This window comes from Tamandua tetradactyla, chromosome 1 (assembly GCF_023851605.1).
Source record: "Tamandua tetradactyla isolate mTamTet1 chromosome 1, mTamTet1.pri, whole genome shotgun sequence".
NCBI lineage: Eukaryota > Metazoa > Chordata > Mammalia > Pilosa > Myrmecophagidae > Tamandua > Tamandua tetradactyla.
In genome coordinates this window covers 194,266,549-194,284,283 of record NC_135327.1, presented here as the reverse complement: position 1 = coordinate 194,284,283, position 17,735 = coordinate 194,266,549, and the positions used below count along the sequence as shown (strand labels likewise).

The 17,735-nt window shown below is 46.9% G+C and overlaps 1 protein-coding gene across 1 annotated transcript in view; it reads right to left on the bottom strand.

The window, feature by feature from the left end:
- The window catches only part of KRABD3 (KRAB domain containing 3), a 34,979-nt gene extending 19,401 nt beyond the window's left edge, over positions 1 to 15,578 (bottom strand). The window contains exons 1-6 of the mRNA XM_077149277.1: positions 9,380 to 15,578; positions 8,402 to 8,528; positions 7,804 to 7,923; positions 6,827 to 6,976; positions 1,807 to 1,962; positions 826 to 954 (exon numbers count right to left, since the gene is read on the bottom strand). Coding sequence (XP_077005392.1) covers positions 826 to 954; positions 1,807 to 1,962; positions 6,827 to 6,976; positions 7,804 to 7,923; positions 8,402 to 8,528; positions 9,380 to 9,397 — 700 coding nt within the window. The 5' untranslated portion in view covers positions 9,398 to 15,578. The remainder of the gene's footprint in view (positions 1 to 825; positions 955 to 1,806; positions 1,963 to 6,826; positions 6,977 to 7,803; positions 7,924 to 8,401; positions 8,529 to 9,379) is intronic.
- Between the last annotated feature and the right edge of the window lie 2,157 nt (positions 15,579 to 17,735).

Sequence of the window (17,735 nt, the reverse complement as noted above, 5' to 3'; positions counted from 1 at the left end):
TCTACTAGTTGCCTTGGATTTCCTTGAGGAATGAGAAAAACAAATTACATTAAAGAATATAGATGACCCCATTTTTATAAAACAATAGCAAAAACCTTCTTTTGTGGCATTTATTCACATATGTGCATAGAGACAAATGTGGAAGTGTACCTGGTGAGTTTGAAACATGGACATGGGAGGAGAGAAGAGTTCAGGGAAGAGAGAAGCAAACAGAAAAAGGAAAAAGAAAAGGCATTTAAAATATCCCTGGCATGTATAATATGATCTATTATGATTCTGCGGTGCAGTCAAATATAATTACATATGCCTATATACATGTATACTAAGAATTTCTTCAATTGTAAAAACCCTTAGGACTGGAAGGGAACATTGTTGTACTTAGGTTCTGGGGCATGGGCAGCGTGGGCAGCATGGGCAGAGAAGCTGACACTGTTTCTGCTGCTACAACGGCCGTCGCCAGCAGTACGAGAGCATGAACAAAATACAGGCTCAAGAATCCACCCCTCTGGGTTCAAATATGCTTTGACACTGACTAGCTGTGAGACCTTCAGCAATTATCCAAGCCTCCCAGAGTCTAGATTTTCCATCTGTGAGACCAGAGACAGCATTTGCTTTGCCTCTGGTCCAAATGAGAGCATGAGGACCAAACGAGAGCATGATGTGGAATACTGAGCATATAACTGTTTCTTCATTGAGGACCAAATGAGAACATGATATGGAATACTCAGCATATAACTAAATGTTCCTTCATTTCTCTTCTCTTCCCAGTCTCTGCCTCACTCAGCTCCAGGGCAGCCCTTCATCTCAGGAAAGTTATCCTCCTACCTGCCCCAGTGGTTCTTCTTTCCTGTTTTTTATGGCTCTTCCTCCTGTCAGGGCTACAGGTAGGAGGGCTGGGCTCACTGCCAGGGATTTCTGGACCTTCCTTCCCTGCAGAACATAGTTGGTTAGCAGCTGCAGGAAAAGACAAGAGAGCCTTTTAGTCCTAGTTCCTGACCCTTGGGAAGTCACCCCAGATCTGGTCCCCATAAAGGACAGGTCTCTCAGCTCCCAAAATCCTTGCACAGCAGCCATGTCCTAGGAACTGGAGACTTGTGGCAGGGTCAGCTACAGGGCTTGTTCCCAGGGTCCATTCTCGGGAGAGGAAAGTCCTTTCCTTGTTTCCTTCTGGTTTAACTGTAAATACCAGTAGACTGTTCACTCTGAATACCCTTGGGACCTACCCCCAACCCTAGCCTTTGGCTCAGCAAGCCTTGGCAAACAGGTCACAATCTTACACTCACACTTCTCAAACTAGGGCATGTGTAACCCCGGAGCAAATGTGCCATATGATACATGGAATCACAGACTAAATGTAGAATATTTTGATGGAGTGTCAATTTTGTTCCATATCAATTTAAAATATTTTAAAGAAAAACAGATACCTAGGAAAATGCAAAATTTATAAGAATTTTTAAAAAATAACATAAGACTCCACAGAAATTCTAGTGGCTATCATTGTCCTCCTCTGATAGTAGGGTTGCTTTGATGAGAAAGTCCGAGAATCAGTACAGGTATATTCAGCTATTTTACCTGCTGAAAGGCATGTATTTTAGAAACTGCAGGTGTCTCACTGTGTGTGTACACATAAGTACTCAACTATCCCCTTTTTACAGACCAAAGGCCTGGTGCACTGATATCATCAGAGGAAACTGATCCCAAAGAAAATGAAGAGACACCTGATCCAGGCCCCACTAACTCCAGGGTTGGAGCCCTTGAAATGCTGGAAGGCCTGGTTCTTCCTGCCCCACCCTGGGTCAGACTCACTGATGGGAAAGAGGCTTCCCTGCTCCCCTTCTCCAGGCAGGCTGCTAGACGACGAGCTACCGGAGGGCGTGGTGGCCAGGCTGGGCCTGCGGACAGGGATCTCTGGAAGGTAGCTGGGCAGGCCCCGCAGGGGACCCATTTCCACTGTCACAGCTGCTGTCAGAAGAAGAAGGGAGAAGACACTCAAAGGCTGGAAGTTAAACTCAGCAACTGGTAAATGCTTTGATACTGTCATAGTTTGGGGCCTTTCTCGCCATGTTCCACTAACATTGACCTGGATGTCAGGTAGCCTATACAATGTCATCACTGAACTCTGAACTTTATATCCACTGCCTTGCCCTGATAAAATATGAAGCAGCAGCTCAAAAGCAGAGTAGTCCATAAAGTTGTTCCCAGAACCCCTAGTGGGATACCAACTCTGAACAGTTCAGGCTGAGCTCAGCCCATTATGGCTTGTCTTGCCCTCAGTCACCAGGAGCTTTGGTCTTTCTTGGTTCTGTTCCCTGCGTCTATACCATCCTTTCCATTCTTACCACCACTCCTGCCTCTCCGGCTTGGATTCCCTCTCCAGCATATTTAACCTGCCTGCCACCTCTCTTATTTAAACCCTTGATCAAAGCATGGTTTTGCCGCCATCTTTATCAATAACTTCTTCAAGTTATGTTAAAACTACAAACGATGGCACGTAACTGCTCTAGAACTTGGCCCTTAGCCTAAAGCAATAACTTTAAGTTGTCCCCCAATATCTGTTCTCCCCTTTGTTTTCTTAAGTTAGAGAATTACTGATTGTTAGTTGAGTGCATGACTGCCTGGAATGAAGTCATTTCACAGCTTCTCTTGCAGGTGGTGTGGTCATGTGACTACTTTGGTCAATGATACGTAAGCAGAAGTGCATGCAACTTCAGGGAATAGTACTTAAAGGGAGAGAGCATATACTTCTCCTTTCTACTGGCTAAGACGCAGATGTGATGGCTACAACTTCAGCAATCAAATAAGAAAGAGGGAGCCTAAATTCCTGATAATCATGGATGCAACCCTGACTTCTGGGATAGAACCTTCTGCTTAATTTAAACCACTGATATTTGTAGTTCTCAGTCATTTAAAAGATGAACCTAATTCTCATAATAACTCATACAAGAGCCTGGCTCCCATAATGTCTCTTTAAGGCTCTGAACAAACCATGTGCATTCTGAATCTCTGACTCTGCTTGGGCTTTTCTTCTTGCTTGTAATCCCCTTCATTTTTCACATACCCAAGTTCTATTTTTCCCTTAATGCTAAAAACCATATTCTCTCAGTTCCATGAAACTCTTCCCAACTCTTGGGGAATTGCTCTGAATGCTGCAGCTGTTTTTTTTTTTAAACCATCCACCTGGTACTTAGCACTGAGGTCAAACACTTTCAGAATCAAAGGGATCTTAAGGTCACCTGGTCTCATGGCCTCATTTTGAGGAAGCCAAGGTTCAGAGAGACCCCAGCATCAATAGCTGGTAAATCACTATCTTCTTCAGTTGTATTTTTAGTAAGAAGGTTTTGAAAGTTTCAAAAATAGAGACGAGTAGATCCCATCATCAGAGAGAGATTCGGGCGGAAAATAACTCCCCAAAAGTGGGCTTTCAAGGAGGAAATGGGGGAAAGTATTCTAAATGAGCCAAGGAGCATCTGCAGAGACTGAAAAGTCTCTATAGGAAGCCCTCCAACTTGCTCAGACAGAAGCAGGGTCTACATGAAAGAGAGATGGATATCCAAAACCAAGGATGACCAACAACAGCAAGATACTATGAGGAGTATAGAAGGAAGTCTAGAGCTCAGAATAAGTTAAGCTTGCTGCAAATGCTGAAGTCAACATAAATGGATTTAAAAACTATATTCACAACAAGAACATGTTAGCAACAGCCCAACCACCAGCCTTCCATACTAACGAATACTATGAATAAAGTAAAACTCAATTCCAATTTTATTTCCATTTTAATTTCAAGAAACCATGATCTTCAGAGCGGAATTAACATTAGAAAGACAATTAAGATAGTAAAAGCAAGATGGTAAGGAAGCACCTAGCAGTCGTAAATGAGGTCGGTCTCCTTGAGCAGAGGCTCTCTGCTTGGGGGCTGAGAGAAGCTGTCACTGTGGGGTTAATCAAGTGGTATTGGCCATCTGAGGCACGTGGAGAAGGGGGGTGCTGCCAAAATCCTGGATTCACATAAATATTTCCACAGTGCATTCATGATATCTCTTTGGCAAAATGAAGAAGAGTTGGCTAATCTCAAAATGGATCCATGCCAAGCTGAGGAGACATCTATAGCAGCTTACTGTAGGGTCAGGGCTTTGTAACTGACCCAAGTTTACTGAATAGTTTGATTCAATCCTTGGCTTTACTCATTCATAATAAACTGTTCACATTTCTAGGTGAGCCCATGTTAGAAGAACTAATGTTAGATGACAAGATTGATGAAGATTTTGGCAGGCTGGATATAGCTGGGGAAATTTGACAAAATAAAAAATGAAGACAGAGATTAATGTAAAGCCCAAAAAACTATCTGTGTTGCATAAGATGGGGACAAGGTGACTTAGCAGCATGTGTGAGAAAGAGAGACAAGCAGCTGACTCCAAGTTCTCATATCAACCAGTGGTGTGATGGTAGTAAGGTAAAAAAGATCTAGGCCTACATGATTAGGCAGGGCCTGAAGGAAGGGCCCCACTCAGCCATGCTCTGAGTCTCACACAGGAAACACAGCCCAGGAACTCTGCAAGATGGGCAGGAAACTTGAAACACAGTATGAGGAAAAGCTGAAGAAATTGGAAAGGTTAGTCATGAAGAAGGGCAGCTTAGGAGAAGGAGCCTACCTACAAGGTGGAACCTGGATGATAACCAGAACGTACAGAGTCAGACTTCAGACTTCTGACTGCCACAGCTAACTGAAATGGAACGGGCTACTTCAGCAGAAGTCAGATGACCACTTGGTTGGGGTGTGGCAAAGAGGTCAAGTACTGGAATGGCAGAGGGATAAAACTGAGAAACTCTAAAGGTAGATAGATCCTTTCCAATCTGGACACTGGGAATATTCTAGGAATAAAAGCTTACCCCCAAAAATTCATATACCTTCCAATAGAGAAACCAAAACTGCAATACTAAAGACTTTTTTTTTTAAACACTCAAAGACATTTCTGATTATTTTCTTATACCCAGATTGAAGTTTTCTCTTGTATTCTCCATACTACTTAGGAACGTGCTCTGCATAGGATAGACACTCAAATTTAAAAATTATCATGCAAAATCCAGTTCTCTGAGGAGAAAGACACCAAATCAATCAAATTCAGGAGAAGCTGTACCCTTTGCTCCTTTTATTTTGTTTCTTAGAGGGAAATGGCAAACTGTACTGTCTATTGTCTACAAGCTAAGCTCAGTACTAGGTCCTTCCACAATTTCAATTATTCCCAAATAACTCTGCCAAGAAAGTACTATTATCTTATTTTACAGATGAGGAAACTGAGGTTCAAGAATAAGAAGTTGCAGAGCTAGGATTTGAAGTCTTTAAATCTTGAAGTCCACGTTTTTTCCCCTATACCAAGTATGCTAACTCCTCACCCAATTACATATCTGGGAAAGCAATTAGACTGAAATTACCCCATTCTTCAATTCATCCACATGTCCATCCACAAGTCCATTTAATTATTTCCAAAGTTCCACCTCATCACATAACCACCAACCCTGTGATTTTCTCCACCTCCCACCTCTGCTTTCTACTTCCTTGGCCATCAATTATCAGAATGCATGAAGAGATTCAGACGCCTCAGGTACAAAAGGCAACACCATAAAGCACAGCAGCCTGCCAGCTGGGAGCAGCACCCTCTCAGGCAGGCAAGTGTGGATGGTTAGGCCTGGCAGGAGGTGGCGATAAGTAGGTCCAACTGAGGCCCTGACCTGGGACTAAGGACTACCCAGTCTCATCCTTGGTCACTCTAAAGGAATGGTCTATTCTCTTGCACTTGGAGTTAGCCAAGAGTATGGGTCTGGTTACCCTGGACAGTGTTGCTTCAACTGGAGTGGGCAGCCTGCCACTATTCCCTTAACTCCAGACCAGCACCAGCCCCTCTGGAGGTTAAAGGCCTGTCTGCCCCCTAAGGCAAGTTGGGGGAGGGCACAATGTCAGAGCTGGGAGAGACCTTGGGGCCCACCTAGTCTTCACCTTCAACTAAGAGCTGAGAAGAGAGGTCCAGAGAGGGGAAATATCTTGCCTAAAATCTCACAAAGGGACATACCTAAACCTGAAATGAAATGGGGACATAAAAACATGGGTTCTTGACTTTGAAGGATAAGAATCTATTTGAGGCTTAAACTAAAAGAAGAAATTTACAAAGCCATCCTTTACAGAGCTTGGATCTCCCGTTCCTCAATCAACAATCACCCCTCTAGGGTTGCCCACTGCCATCCTGAGCAGTAAAATGGGGCAGAGAAGCAGCCACAGTTTGACCCTTTATCATTTTGGGGTCTAAAAGGAGATGAGAACAGAAGCACACTGGCCCTCAGATGTGGGGAGACACTGGGCTTAGAGGGCATAGTGAGACCTGAGCTGAGAGCAGTGAGTGAGCAGAAATTGAGGAAAAGAAAACCAGTTTGCCAAGGTGGAGAGAACACAAGGCTGGGAGGGCAAAACTTGGCTTCCCACTGGACCACTTTAGATAAGCCGCAGCTTCCCTCTGGTTCTTCAGCTGCCGAACAGGGAGAAAAATACTGATCTCACCTACCAGACAGTATACAAAATGGTAGGGTGGGGCCACAAAGGGATGGATGAATCCCTGTATAAACCACTATGAGAAAAGTCAGAAATTGCTTATCTCATAAACCATGAAATGTATTTTCAGAGGCACAGAGCCCTGGGGCATTCTTGAGACATTCAGCGACTATGCTTCCCTGCATGTGCCTGAGATCTGGCTGGAGGTGGGCAGTCCCCAGTCCCCAGTGCTAGGATTCAGACAGGCTGGTAGACAGGGCAGAGGGCTGTCCTGGCTGCCATACTCACCGTCGGAGCTCACCCTCTCCCCGTCCAGACTGGCTCCCTGGCTCTCGGGGCTGTCGGCCATGCCCTTGATTTCCCCGAACAAGAACTCTGGAATCTCTTTCACCAGCTGTACCAAGGCGGTGAGGGGCGGACTGTGCTGGGACTGTCCTCCTGTCAGAAAGGCCACAGTTAACCTCCACAGCACTTTACGCCTGTTAGCGCCTCATACTTGTGTGTATGTTTTCATATCCAGAATCTCATTTAACCCTTCTACCAACCATAAAGAAGAGCGAGGGAAGAGACTGATGTCCTGTGAGACAAAGAGGATTTAGACTCAGGGACCAGGCGATTTGCCCAGGGACAAACTAGGACCAGCAGAGGTTGGAGGTTTTGCGTGACTGGGTTTTTCTTCTATGCCCTATTACTTGTTACTTCTGACTCTGAATCCTTTCCTTCAAGGGGAAGACCAAGGAGGGCTGTGGAGGCCCGGCCTTCTGCCTTTTCCAGTACCACCTAAATTCCCTGCCTGGTCCACAGTCTGGGCCCACTGCCCATACCCACCACCTAAGGTCTCCATGTTGCCCTAACAAGGCAGATATGCACGCACACATGGCAGTACTTCCTGGAGCTGAAGGCTGACTCTGCCCTGGTGGCTGTTCCAAACTGCAGGCCCCTGAAAGGAAGGATGGCCGGGAAGTAGGGGATGCTTTCTAAGCATGACCCCTGAGTTTCTACTGAGCACTTCTCAAAACAGCAGTATAAAGCTGCCAACCCAGAGGGGTGAGGGGCAACAAGGACTGGGAGGGGTCTGGGGGGAGCTGGGGCATGGCAAGGTGGAGAAGGGCGCTGCACTGAGCAGGGTTGAGGCCACAGTGTTACCTGAGGAGGGCTAAGGACCATGTGGGTGGGAGGGGACAAGAGAGTCCAGCCTGGGCCTGGGCTGCCCTGGAGGACCACAATGCCTAAGGGCCTGGCCCATGTCTTCCAAGATCACTTACCTAGGAGGGCTCCCCTCCCCTGAGGCTCCTGCTCCTCATCAGTGTGGCTCCTGCCCCCCATGGCTCCTTTAGGTTCCACAAGTGATAGAAAAGCAGAGAGGGGAAGCAGTTCAGCTGACCCTGTGAAAGAAGAGGGGAGAGTCATTTGGGGAAGGGAAGTTGATCTCTGCCCTCTTACTACACAGATGTCCCAGGTGCCTGCACACTTATGCACATTTTATATATATATATGGTTGTGTCTGGCTGCTAATCCATACCAGAGAACAGCAGTAAACATTTCTCACCCCAATCAAATCATACCCAAAGACTTATTTCAGCATATATAAAAACACAAAAACATAAAAGATAAAGCACCCCCACCCAGTTCAGCCCCTGAGGCTCCTCAGAACACCTTCTGAAAACTGTTCATTTTGTAGATGAAATGACCAAGGCTCAAAGGGTCCTAAGGTTACCCAGGAACTCAGGGACCACTTGGTCCTAGAACCCAGGTCCTGCTTCCATTTTTCAGCCCATGTCGCTTACTCCCCAGAAAGGCCTTATATCCTCTTGGGGAAGGAAGTCCCACTTGTCCCCACACCAGGCACACCCAGCTTCTTACCCAGGGAGACCAGTGTCTCGTAGTTCTCTCGCATCACATCTCGGTAGAATTCTCTCTGATCCTCCTCCAGGAGCCGCCACTCCTCCTGGGAGAAGTGCACAGCCAAGTCCTTGAAGGTGATGGACACCTGTGGGCACAGTCTTTGGGGTTGGTGGGCTCTACACCAGTGAGGCCCAGCCCAGCTTGCCTTGGCTTGGTGCCCTAGTCCATGTCTCCAGATATATACCAGGGGATGGGAAGTGAGTACGAATATGGGGTAGGAGGTGGAGAGAGGCAGGAAAGGAGTAAAGGGACCAGCTGCAGAGATGGTCCCAGGCTCTGCGGCCACTGGGCCTAAGGAGAAGTCAACCACAAGATGGGAACCCCTGCCAACCTTAAATTTACCAGGTTAGAGAGTCATTTCAGTTAATAAGCAAACTTCCCTTTGACTGTGCAAAGACCTGGGATGCTAACATTGTGACATTAAAAAAATGTTTACAAATAAATTGATACTAAATATGAGGAAGGGAAAAAACTCTTACCTTTTAGCAGGAATGATACAACAGTTAGGAATTAAATAAGCACTATTTTTATGGTGTTCCTCACACATCCACCCCCACATCCAGAAAAAGAACATAAATAGCTTTGCAAGTCCAGAGAAGAGTTACCCTTCCTAGGACAGACAGTACAGCCATACGGATGGCTGACCCACAAAAAATTTGCATGCATATGACTCCTCTGCCCAGTATCCAAGGACCTTGATAGTTAGACTTCAATTCTACTACCCACAGCTCTTCCAAAGATCTTTTGATGTAACCTGGCTGGCTTTAAAGATTCCCAGCTCCTCTTTCCTCTTCCAGACTCTGCCTTTGCTTGGGCTGAGCCCATCCATACTTCCTAGATCTTGTCTCCACTATCAAGGCCCCATTTCCTCCACAAAGCTGCCCCCACCCCTGCCACCTACAGTATCTTCCCTCTCAACTCTGCAGCACTTATTACCAGGTACCACATCTTCATGGAGACCCTGTGGCAGGCCGGAAGCTAAGCTGTATGAGATGCAAACCGCTGAGAGCTCTTCTGGCCTGTAAAGGACATTCAAGGACACTAGTATCTTCATTTCTCTAAAAACTGTCATTAAGAAGGCTTTAAAATTGCCATCAAACTCTAGAAGATGGCCAGCAACTGATGGGATGAATTTAAAATTGTGGCAAAAATTAAACAAACAATGCAAATTAATGAGGCATGTTTAGGAAAAACTGCTCAACTATTTGTAAGGGAAAAAACGAATTATTAAATAAAATTAAGATACTTTTAATAATGCAGAGAATAGAATCTATTGCCTTGTTTCATCTATTCAAGTCAGTTACTTTAAAACCTGTCATTACAACTAATCTGAGGCCCTGTCACTGAAGACACGTGCTCACTGACTCACTGTCACGCTCTCTACCTGTCACCGTCCTGATACCTGACAGCTTCCACCAAGAGAGGAGAGTCATTCCCACCCACGCTCTGCTCTCCTCTTTAACTGGCTGGGATAGCATCTACAGTTAAATAGCCTTTTGTTCAGAGGTCTCCAGTGAGCAGATCCTGTGGCCTTTCTCTCCCAGGCTCACTGCGCATTCCCCACCCCTGTGCAGCCCCAGTCAGCTGACCAGAGGCCTTTCTCCCTAACCAATCCTCTGCCTCTCCCGCCCAGGTATAATCACTCACTGTCAGGAAATATCTCAGGCACCCTCCAACACTTCCCTTAAAGCGCCATTTGCATATCTTCCTGGGCTTTTGGACTGATATGCTGTAGCCAACTTTAGGCCCCACTGTACTTCTCAACCAGACATGAGCATGGCGAGGGCTTAGTGAATGGCCCCACCTGGCCCTGCTCTCAGGGAGGCCTCCCAGCCCGGCCTGGTCTGGTGGTATTTTTTTTTTTTTTAACTTTTTTTATTAATTAAAAAAAATTAACAAACAAAACATTTAGATATCATTCCATTCTACATATACAATCAGTAATTCTTAATATCATCACATAGTTGCATATTCATCATTTCTTAGTACATTTGCATTGATTTAGAAAAAGAAATAAAAAGACAACAGAAAAAGAAAGAAAATGATAATAGAGAAAAAAAAAAGACTATACATACCATCTGGTGGTATTTTTGCAACCTTATCCCCCACTGCTTTCTGACATTACTGCCCCATCCCTCCCCAGCTTACACAGCCCCACTGGCCTGGCTCCAGTTTTCTCTACCTCTTCCTTTTCTCCTATTTGGAATCTGACCCATTGGCCAAAGCTCTGAAATCAGAGGCTCTTAGAACAGGGGAAGACTTTAGATCACAGGAGCCACTGAGTTCCAATCTATACAGGGAGAGACCTTAGATCACTGGAGCCAGTGAGTTTTAATCTGTGGGCTGTAGATACTGGGCGCCTCAGACCTGTCAAACAGACCCAGGATCCAAATATTCAGACACTCTTTATGCACTGGACATGCACATTCTGCTCACTACATTTAAACTTTTCAATATTAAAACGGGAGGCTCTCAGAGTCACAAAAGTTTGAATCACCTATTGTTAGTTAAACTCTCTTAATGTTACTTACAGCTGAGTAAAGTGTGGTGGGGTGGGAAAGGACCAACAAGTTATAATTATGTTGCTGCCTTTTCTTTTGGCTACATTACAAATATTTATTAAACTCCCACTATATTCATGTATTTGGGGCAAAAGACGTCTTCAGAAGCTGGGAATGAGTTAAACTAACTGCAGTAAGTATGGTTTTCAGAGATGCCAGACTAGAGAATGGAGAGCTGAAACCATCTGGTCTGGTCAATGGCACCAGACTCTCTCTCGAGAGCGTCTTTATTGAACAGCATGGTTTCACAAACCAAGGCTAGAGAAGCTGACTTGGTAAGCAAGAATTCATCTGGTGTCTCCTGCCTTGAGTGGGTGACACAAGTGCTCAGCCCTGCAACCATAAGGCTATTCCTCAAAGGCAATGGATGCTTCAGGACACCCAAAGCTTGATGATGCCAGCTGTTAAGCTCATCCAGCAAACCCCCTTGCTGTGTCTCAATGCTCACCGGGAAATATTCAATTAATATTTGGATTCCCATGCAGATTTCACTTAAAGTGGTCAAAGACTTAATCAGCCATCATATATTTCCAGTTTGATTGCCAGCTATATTTTTCATTATAAATTTAGAGATGGCATATTCCAGTTTATCCAGCCTTTGTGAGTTTGCTTAATGGAAGTCAATATTCATGAAAACCATAACCTTACCAACATTAAGGCTCCATTGGAAAAACAGAAAAATCAGCACCCCCAGAAGGTAAGAAGAGACAAATCTAGATGGCCTTGGACACTCATTTCTACTCTACCTTTTGGTAGCTTGACACAGAGCTGCATCCAAGTTAGTATATAGGGTAATATCAACTACTGAGCTATGGGGGTTCTACCTTTCCAACAAGGTCACTTTCCTGACTCAGGTATATTTGCTGCACTGTACGTCTTTCCCTGTCCCCCAAGATCTCTCTCTATTGGAACAATGTCTTTGCTGTCAACTGTGGCCAGCCTGAATACTTCCCTGTTAGAGAATGCCTCCCTATGCAAAAAACAAGAGCTGGGGGGTCATAGGCACTTGGCTGCTTCTCTGTATATATTGTTTCTCCAATACCCCCTATCTGATATGTGCACCAGGTGGGACCAGAGGTGCCCCTTGCATGACATCTAGCCAACCTCTCAGGCCTTCCTCTCTCTCCCTCCCTCTCTAACTTAAACACCCTCCATACTAGAGGCACTCTGTTGGATGCTGAACAAGGCACCACAATGCCACAAAAAGGCTCTGTTCTCAAGGAGCCTGCAGGTCAGCAGAGGCTAATCCCTATGTACTTCAGAGTATTTTTAGCTCTCTCTCATTTGATTAAAAAAACAAAAAAAAGAATAAAACAAAACAAAACAAAAACAGCCCTATGAAGGCAGCTGGATGGATCCTGTTAGCCCTGTGTGAAGGAGAAAGGTTCTGAAACACAGAGGAGTAAAGCACTGTGCAGTTGGCAGAAAGAGGCAAGGCCAAGCCTAGGACTCAGGTCTTTGGACTGAGTTTTTGGTGCTCTTTCTGCTATGCTTGACTATGACTATAAGCAATAATAAGATCAGCAAACCTTAAGAAACCAACCCATTAAACATTCAACTTTTAAAATTTATTATTATCAAGTAAAGTTTGTAAGGATGGGTCATAGCGGCATTTTTAGCAAACATTCCCATTCAGTAACCTTTTACTAAAAATGTAACAGTTGTTTTTAAGGTGGTGATTGGGGGGCATGGGGTCCTGAGTACAAACTCATGCAGTCACCTCTATATGGCAGAATCAAAATGGCATTACCCTGGCCAGAGTGAGAAATGGAGAGAGGGTAATAACTCAGCAGAGCCAAATTTTACTTTTGCTGAAGAGCTTGTTTTCATCTGAGAAGTCAGCAGGCAAGTTCTCTGTTTACCAAACTGGGTGATAAACATTCTGTACATTCAGCTTCTTACAGCTAATGTATAATGACTGAAAATACAAAATAAAACAGAAGTGTTTTTATGTTGAAATGATTTACTTCAAAGTTTCCCTTTAATTAGGGCTGATTTCCTGCCTCGCCCTAGATCTACTAAATCAAGATTAAGTTTAGTGCATTCTTAGGCGAGCAAGCCCAGAAATTCAGTTTCAAACTTCCCAGGTGATTCTGACACAAGTTTTAGTGGCCCCTGGACCACTCCAATCACAGCCTGGGGATTTGGAAGAACCCACCTAGGCACACTGGATAAATGGTACCCTGAGAATAGTTTTATTCCCTCTCCTCTTTCCAGGGACCAGCTCTCCAACATAGCTGTTTGAGAACTAAAATCACAGGCATGGATGGTAGACTTTTAAGAAACAATGATTATCGAATGCTTACTAAAAACAGGAGTGAGTCCCTTTTCTATCTCAGAGATTCTTTATGAATGCCTTTGGTAATGGTTGGCTCATCACATTCCAAGCAGCTGGTCCTATGGCTGGCCTGGTCTGTAGTTAAGAAGCTCTTCTTGATACATGAACAGGGACACAGCATAGTGCTTAAGGCCTTGACCTTAGAAGCCAGGGGCTGGAACTCAAATTCCTGCTTGCTTCATATCAGCAATGTGAACTTGGCCAAGCCATTCGATCCATTTGGGCCTCAGTGAACTCATCTATGAAAATGGGAGTAATAACGACAACCTAGATTAAATAAGTTAATATAGGAAAAGTGTTTGGAACAAATGCTAGGACATGGCAAGTGCTATGGTGTGTATTACTGCAGACAAACCTTTCCACATAACTTCCACCTCCAGGTCACAGCCTGCCACTTTGAGCTACACAGAACTAGCTCTTCCCAATGTACGCTTTCTGATAGTCAGGTGCTTTCTTATCTCCAGGCTAAATATATCCAGCTCTTTCAAACATCCCTAAGAGGACTGATTCCAGGCTCTTTACCATCTGAGCCTCAAGACCAACCTTCTACAGCAAAGCTCTTATAAAAAGCTAATGGGAATCGAAAGTGGCCAGGGCTAGGGGTTCAGTTGGTGGTCTCCCCTTGTCCAGCAAGAGCATAGGAAGAGTGAAGAGTATATGAGGGAGTGAGCAAGAGTGAGTGTGCAAACTGTAGGCCACAAATGCTCATCTTCTGCAAAGAGAAATCTACCATTGGCTTGCAATCTGAACCCCCACCCCCACCCCACTTCTCAGTTTCTACTTCACCCACTTTGTGGCTCTCAAGCCTCCCTCCCCTAAACAATGGAGAAAAGCCTTCTGGGTTGATCCAGGATTGTTATAACTGAAGCAGCCTCCTACTTCATTGCTGCCATGTTAAGCTTCCTAAAACATCCTCTCCAACCAATCACTAAGACCAGCATGAAAACCAGAGTCTGTGCTCATAGAGCTTTCAACAGTTCAAGGCTCTTCCTGGTCTAGACCCATTCACCCTGCATGCCTTGGGTACATTGCTCCCAAGTCAGACCCTATACTCCTGCTGTCCCTGAGCGCCCCCTCCCCCCAACCTGTGGTTTGTGCTCATACCCCCTAAGCCTTTTGGGAGTCACATCAGGCATGAAGTGAGGAGGCCCTCCCTACTCCTCTCCTTCTGACTGTGATCTACCACTCCTCAAGACCACTCCTGGTCCACATTCTCCAGGAAGCCTTTTCCAGCTACACCATGGGAGGACGAACCCTACCAAGAACATGAGATCTGAAGGATCAGAGGTGCCACCACCTCATCTTATAGAAGAGAAAACTGCAGTATGAGGAGGCCCTAGGATGGTGCCAGTCAGCCTGTCTGAACAAGGGTGTCCTTGGGTTGCTTAACTTTTCAGCCAGAGCTGACAAGGAGGCAGTCCCTACTATAGGAAGTTCCAACTTTCCTAGCTTCTTTCTTCTCCCAAGATGCTTGTGGGTCATTAATGAAGCCAAGGTCCCTATACAGTGCCTCTCTCCTGACCACAAACTGTTCCAGTCACTCTCCAACATATACACACACCCCAACTATGGGGTCTACTACTGTTGCCTGGGGTTGGCCAAAAGTCACCAGCCCAGCATTATTACAGAACTGGCTCCAGGTGCCAATTTTCCATCACTAATTTTCCCAGCATCGTCACAACCCAACACACTATCACACAGCCCAGCCCAAATCTGTACCTGGCCATGAGAGCAATGGGGGCTCTCTCCCTCCAGCTCTCGCATCTACACACCTAGAGTCTGCCTAGGATAAAACTTGGGCCTCTTATCTCACTACAGCTCTCACTTCCACGCCCTTCCCGGGGCTTAATGATCCTCCAAGAAGTAAAGTATCAATTTAACTCTATCACCTCGGGTGGTTCATGAGCACCTCTCCCGGGATAATTTGTAATTAAAAGAAGCCATGGAGAAAGAGAATGACGCTAAACCCCAAAGAATGAATTTCCAGAGGTGGAGAGATACTCGATCAACATTTGCAGAAGGGCTGGGGTGAAGGATGGGGGCTGGGGTTTTTCCGAAGACCTGGATTTCTCGGTCCGAGTGACTGAGCTCCGCTGGCTGCACGCGGGGGGGGCCGGGGGCACAGCCCGATCCCAAAGTTGGCGGGTCCCGGTCTCTTCCCCACCCCGGGGGACCACACGGCGCTGTGCCGAGCAGTCTGGCCAAAGCGTCCGCTCGTCGTCCGACTGGGACTCGCGGCGGGGTCCCGGGTCGCCTTACCTGACGAGCCATCCCCGGACTCAGCCTCCCTCCAACTCCTCCGCGGTTTTAGTTTCCGGCGCGGCGGCCCGAGGCGCAGGCTCCTGCTCCGCGACCCGCAGGCTGAGCCGCGACCCCCGGCAGCGGCGACCGAGATCCGCGCAGGAGGAGGAGCGGGAGGCGCGAGTCGCGGGGCTGGGGCAGGGGTCTGTGTGCCCGGGCCCGCCCCGCGCCTCGCCGAGCCCGCCCCCCGCGCCTCGCATCCCTGGGAGTGGTGGTTCCCCGGCTTCCGCCCGGAGCCCCCAGGCCTCCGCGGCCCGGTCGGGCGCAGGCGGGCGACTACACTTCCCAGAAGGCACCACGGCGCAGGCTCCCGGGCAGGGCCGGACCGTGCCTGCTGCCGCTCCCCCACCTCGCGTCCTCTGGGCTCCGCGACCCACTGAAGCTACGCAGAGCGGAATGGGACCAGCCCCACAGCAAGCCTGCGAGTTTGCATGTACCGTGTACTCACCCACTTCACTCATTCATTCAGCATTTACTGAACGCGTTCTGTGTGCGGGGTGGGGATGCTCGCACGCAAGCCCCAGCGGGTGCAGTCACAAAACGGACCGTTACCCAGCCGTGTGCTGTCGGGGAGGTGCGCGCTCCAACGAGAGCTTCCTGGGGCTGCGCCGCGAGACGTGGCGGAGCCAACGGAGCGGATTCTGAGGGATGCGGAGGGGCCCAATCCTGCATCACGCGGGGCTTGGCGGCTGCAGGCTCAAAAGGGCGCGGAGCTGGGGCGGTTTGGGACCACAGACCTGGGCTCATCTTCAGAACTGGCAGCTCGCATCCTCTTTCTCTCCATAGCACTTGCCTGGGTGTAATTCCATTTTGTGTGACTATTTACTGGTCTTTGTTTATGGTGGCACCCCCAAAGTACCTGGCTCGCAAATAAATGTTTGCTGAATGAACGTGGGGTGGGACCCACTATTCTTTGCCTCCCCTTTCACCTTATTGTGCCCGAATACAGATGCCTGGTCGGGTAGGACGAGGCAATGCTGGGTAAAGGTGGAGAGGACCGCCGCTGAGCACAATAAGCCTGAATTTCCCTGACTGGAGGGGGGACGCCCTGTTAGAACAGCTCAGAGAAGGGCTTGTGGGGGCTAAACCTGCTCTGAGAGATGGAAACTTGGAGGGAGAGAGGAAACGGACCCAGAGAAGAAGAAACGCTGCTCCGAGCTTTGGGACCTCAGTTCAGACGCCTGCCACGAAGAGTCCTCTTTCTAGTCCCTTCCCTCCTTCCGGATCAAGGTCCTCTTACTCCAGAATATTTGGGGAAGGGAAGTTACCCAGCCATCCCAGTGTTGGTCCCTGCAGCAGCAGCTCTGGCCTGCCATGGGCCTCCTCTCTGGGCCTCAGCTGCTTTGCTGCTGTTCAACCTCCCGAACTCTGGGATACTGACAGGACAGGTGTGAAGGGAGGTCACCCTCCATCACTTCCTCGTGCCAAGGGACTGCTGACACAGGACCTGTGTGTGTGTGTGTGTGTGTTTGTGTATGTGTGTGTGTGGCATACTGAACGATTTATCACAAGAGTTTCACGACACGGAAAAGGAAAATTTAAAGTTGGAAATCTGCTATCAGCATTCTTAAAGGCCTGACACCTTAAGGTAAGTGCCTCGTCTGTGCTCTGAACCTGATGTCTTTCCTCTGCCTACTTGAGTTCTGCTTTTCAGCAAAGTGTCCCTTCTCTCAGTTCCTCCGTATCTACCCTCAGTCTTAGGGTCCCTAAACTTTAAAATTCCTGAGCTTAAAAAAAAAAAAAGTATTTCCATCCAAGAAAGACGCTTTTATTTTAACATGGACGACAACCTGGCTTTTCATCGATTCCACTACTCTGTTTCTGCTTGGCTTTTTGGGGCCCCACGTTGTAGACTCCGGATCATCAGTTGCTGAAAAGCAATTCACCAATATCCAATTTGCTGAATGACGAATTTGTCAAGGCTCAATTTGCTGAATTCTCTAAATTTTTGAGAAACCTTATCTTGGCTCCCATACTCCCAAAGTTTTAATTGTACTTGGGCTCCTATTCCTGCATCTACCTCAGCCCTTGTATCTGCATTGCAAAATGTTTGTGAAAACTGTCCTGTTCAAGGTTTAAGGTGTTTATTTGG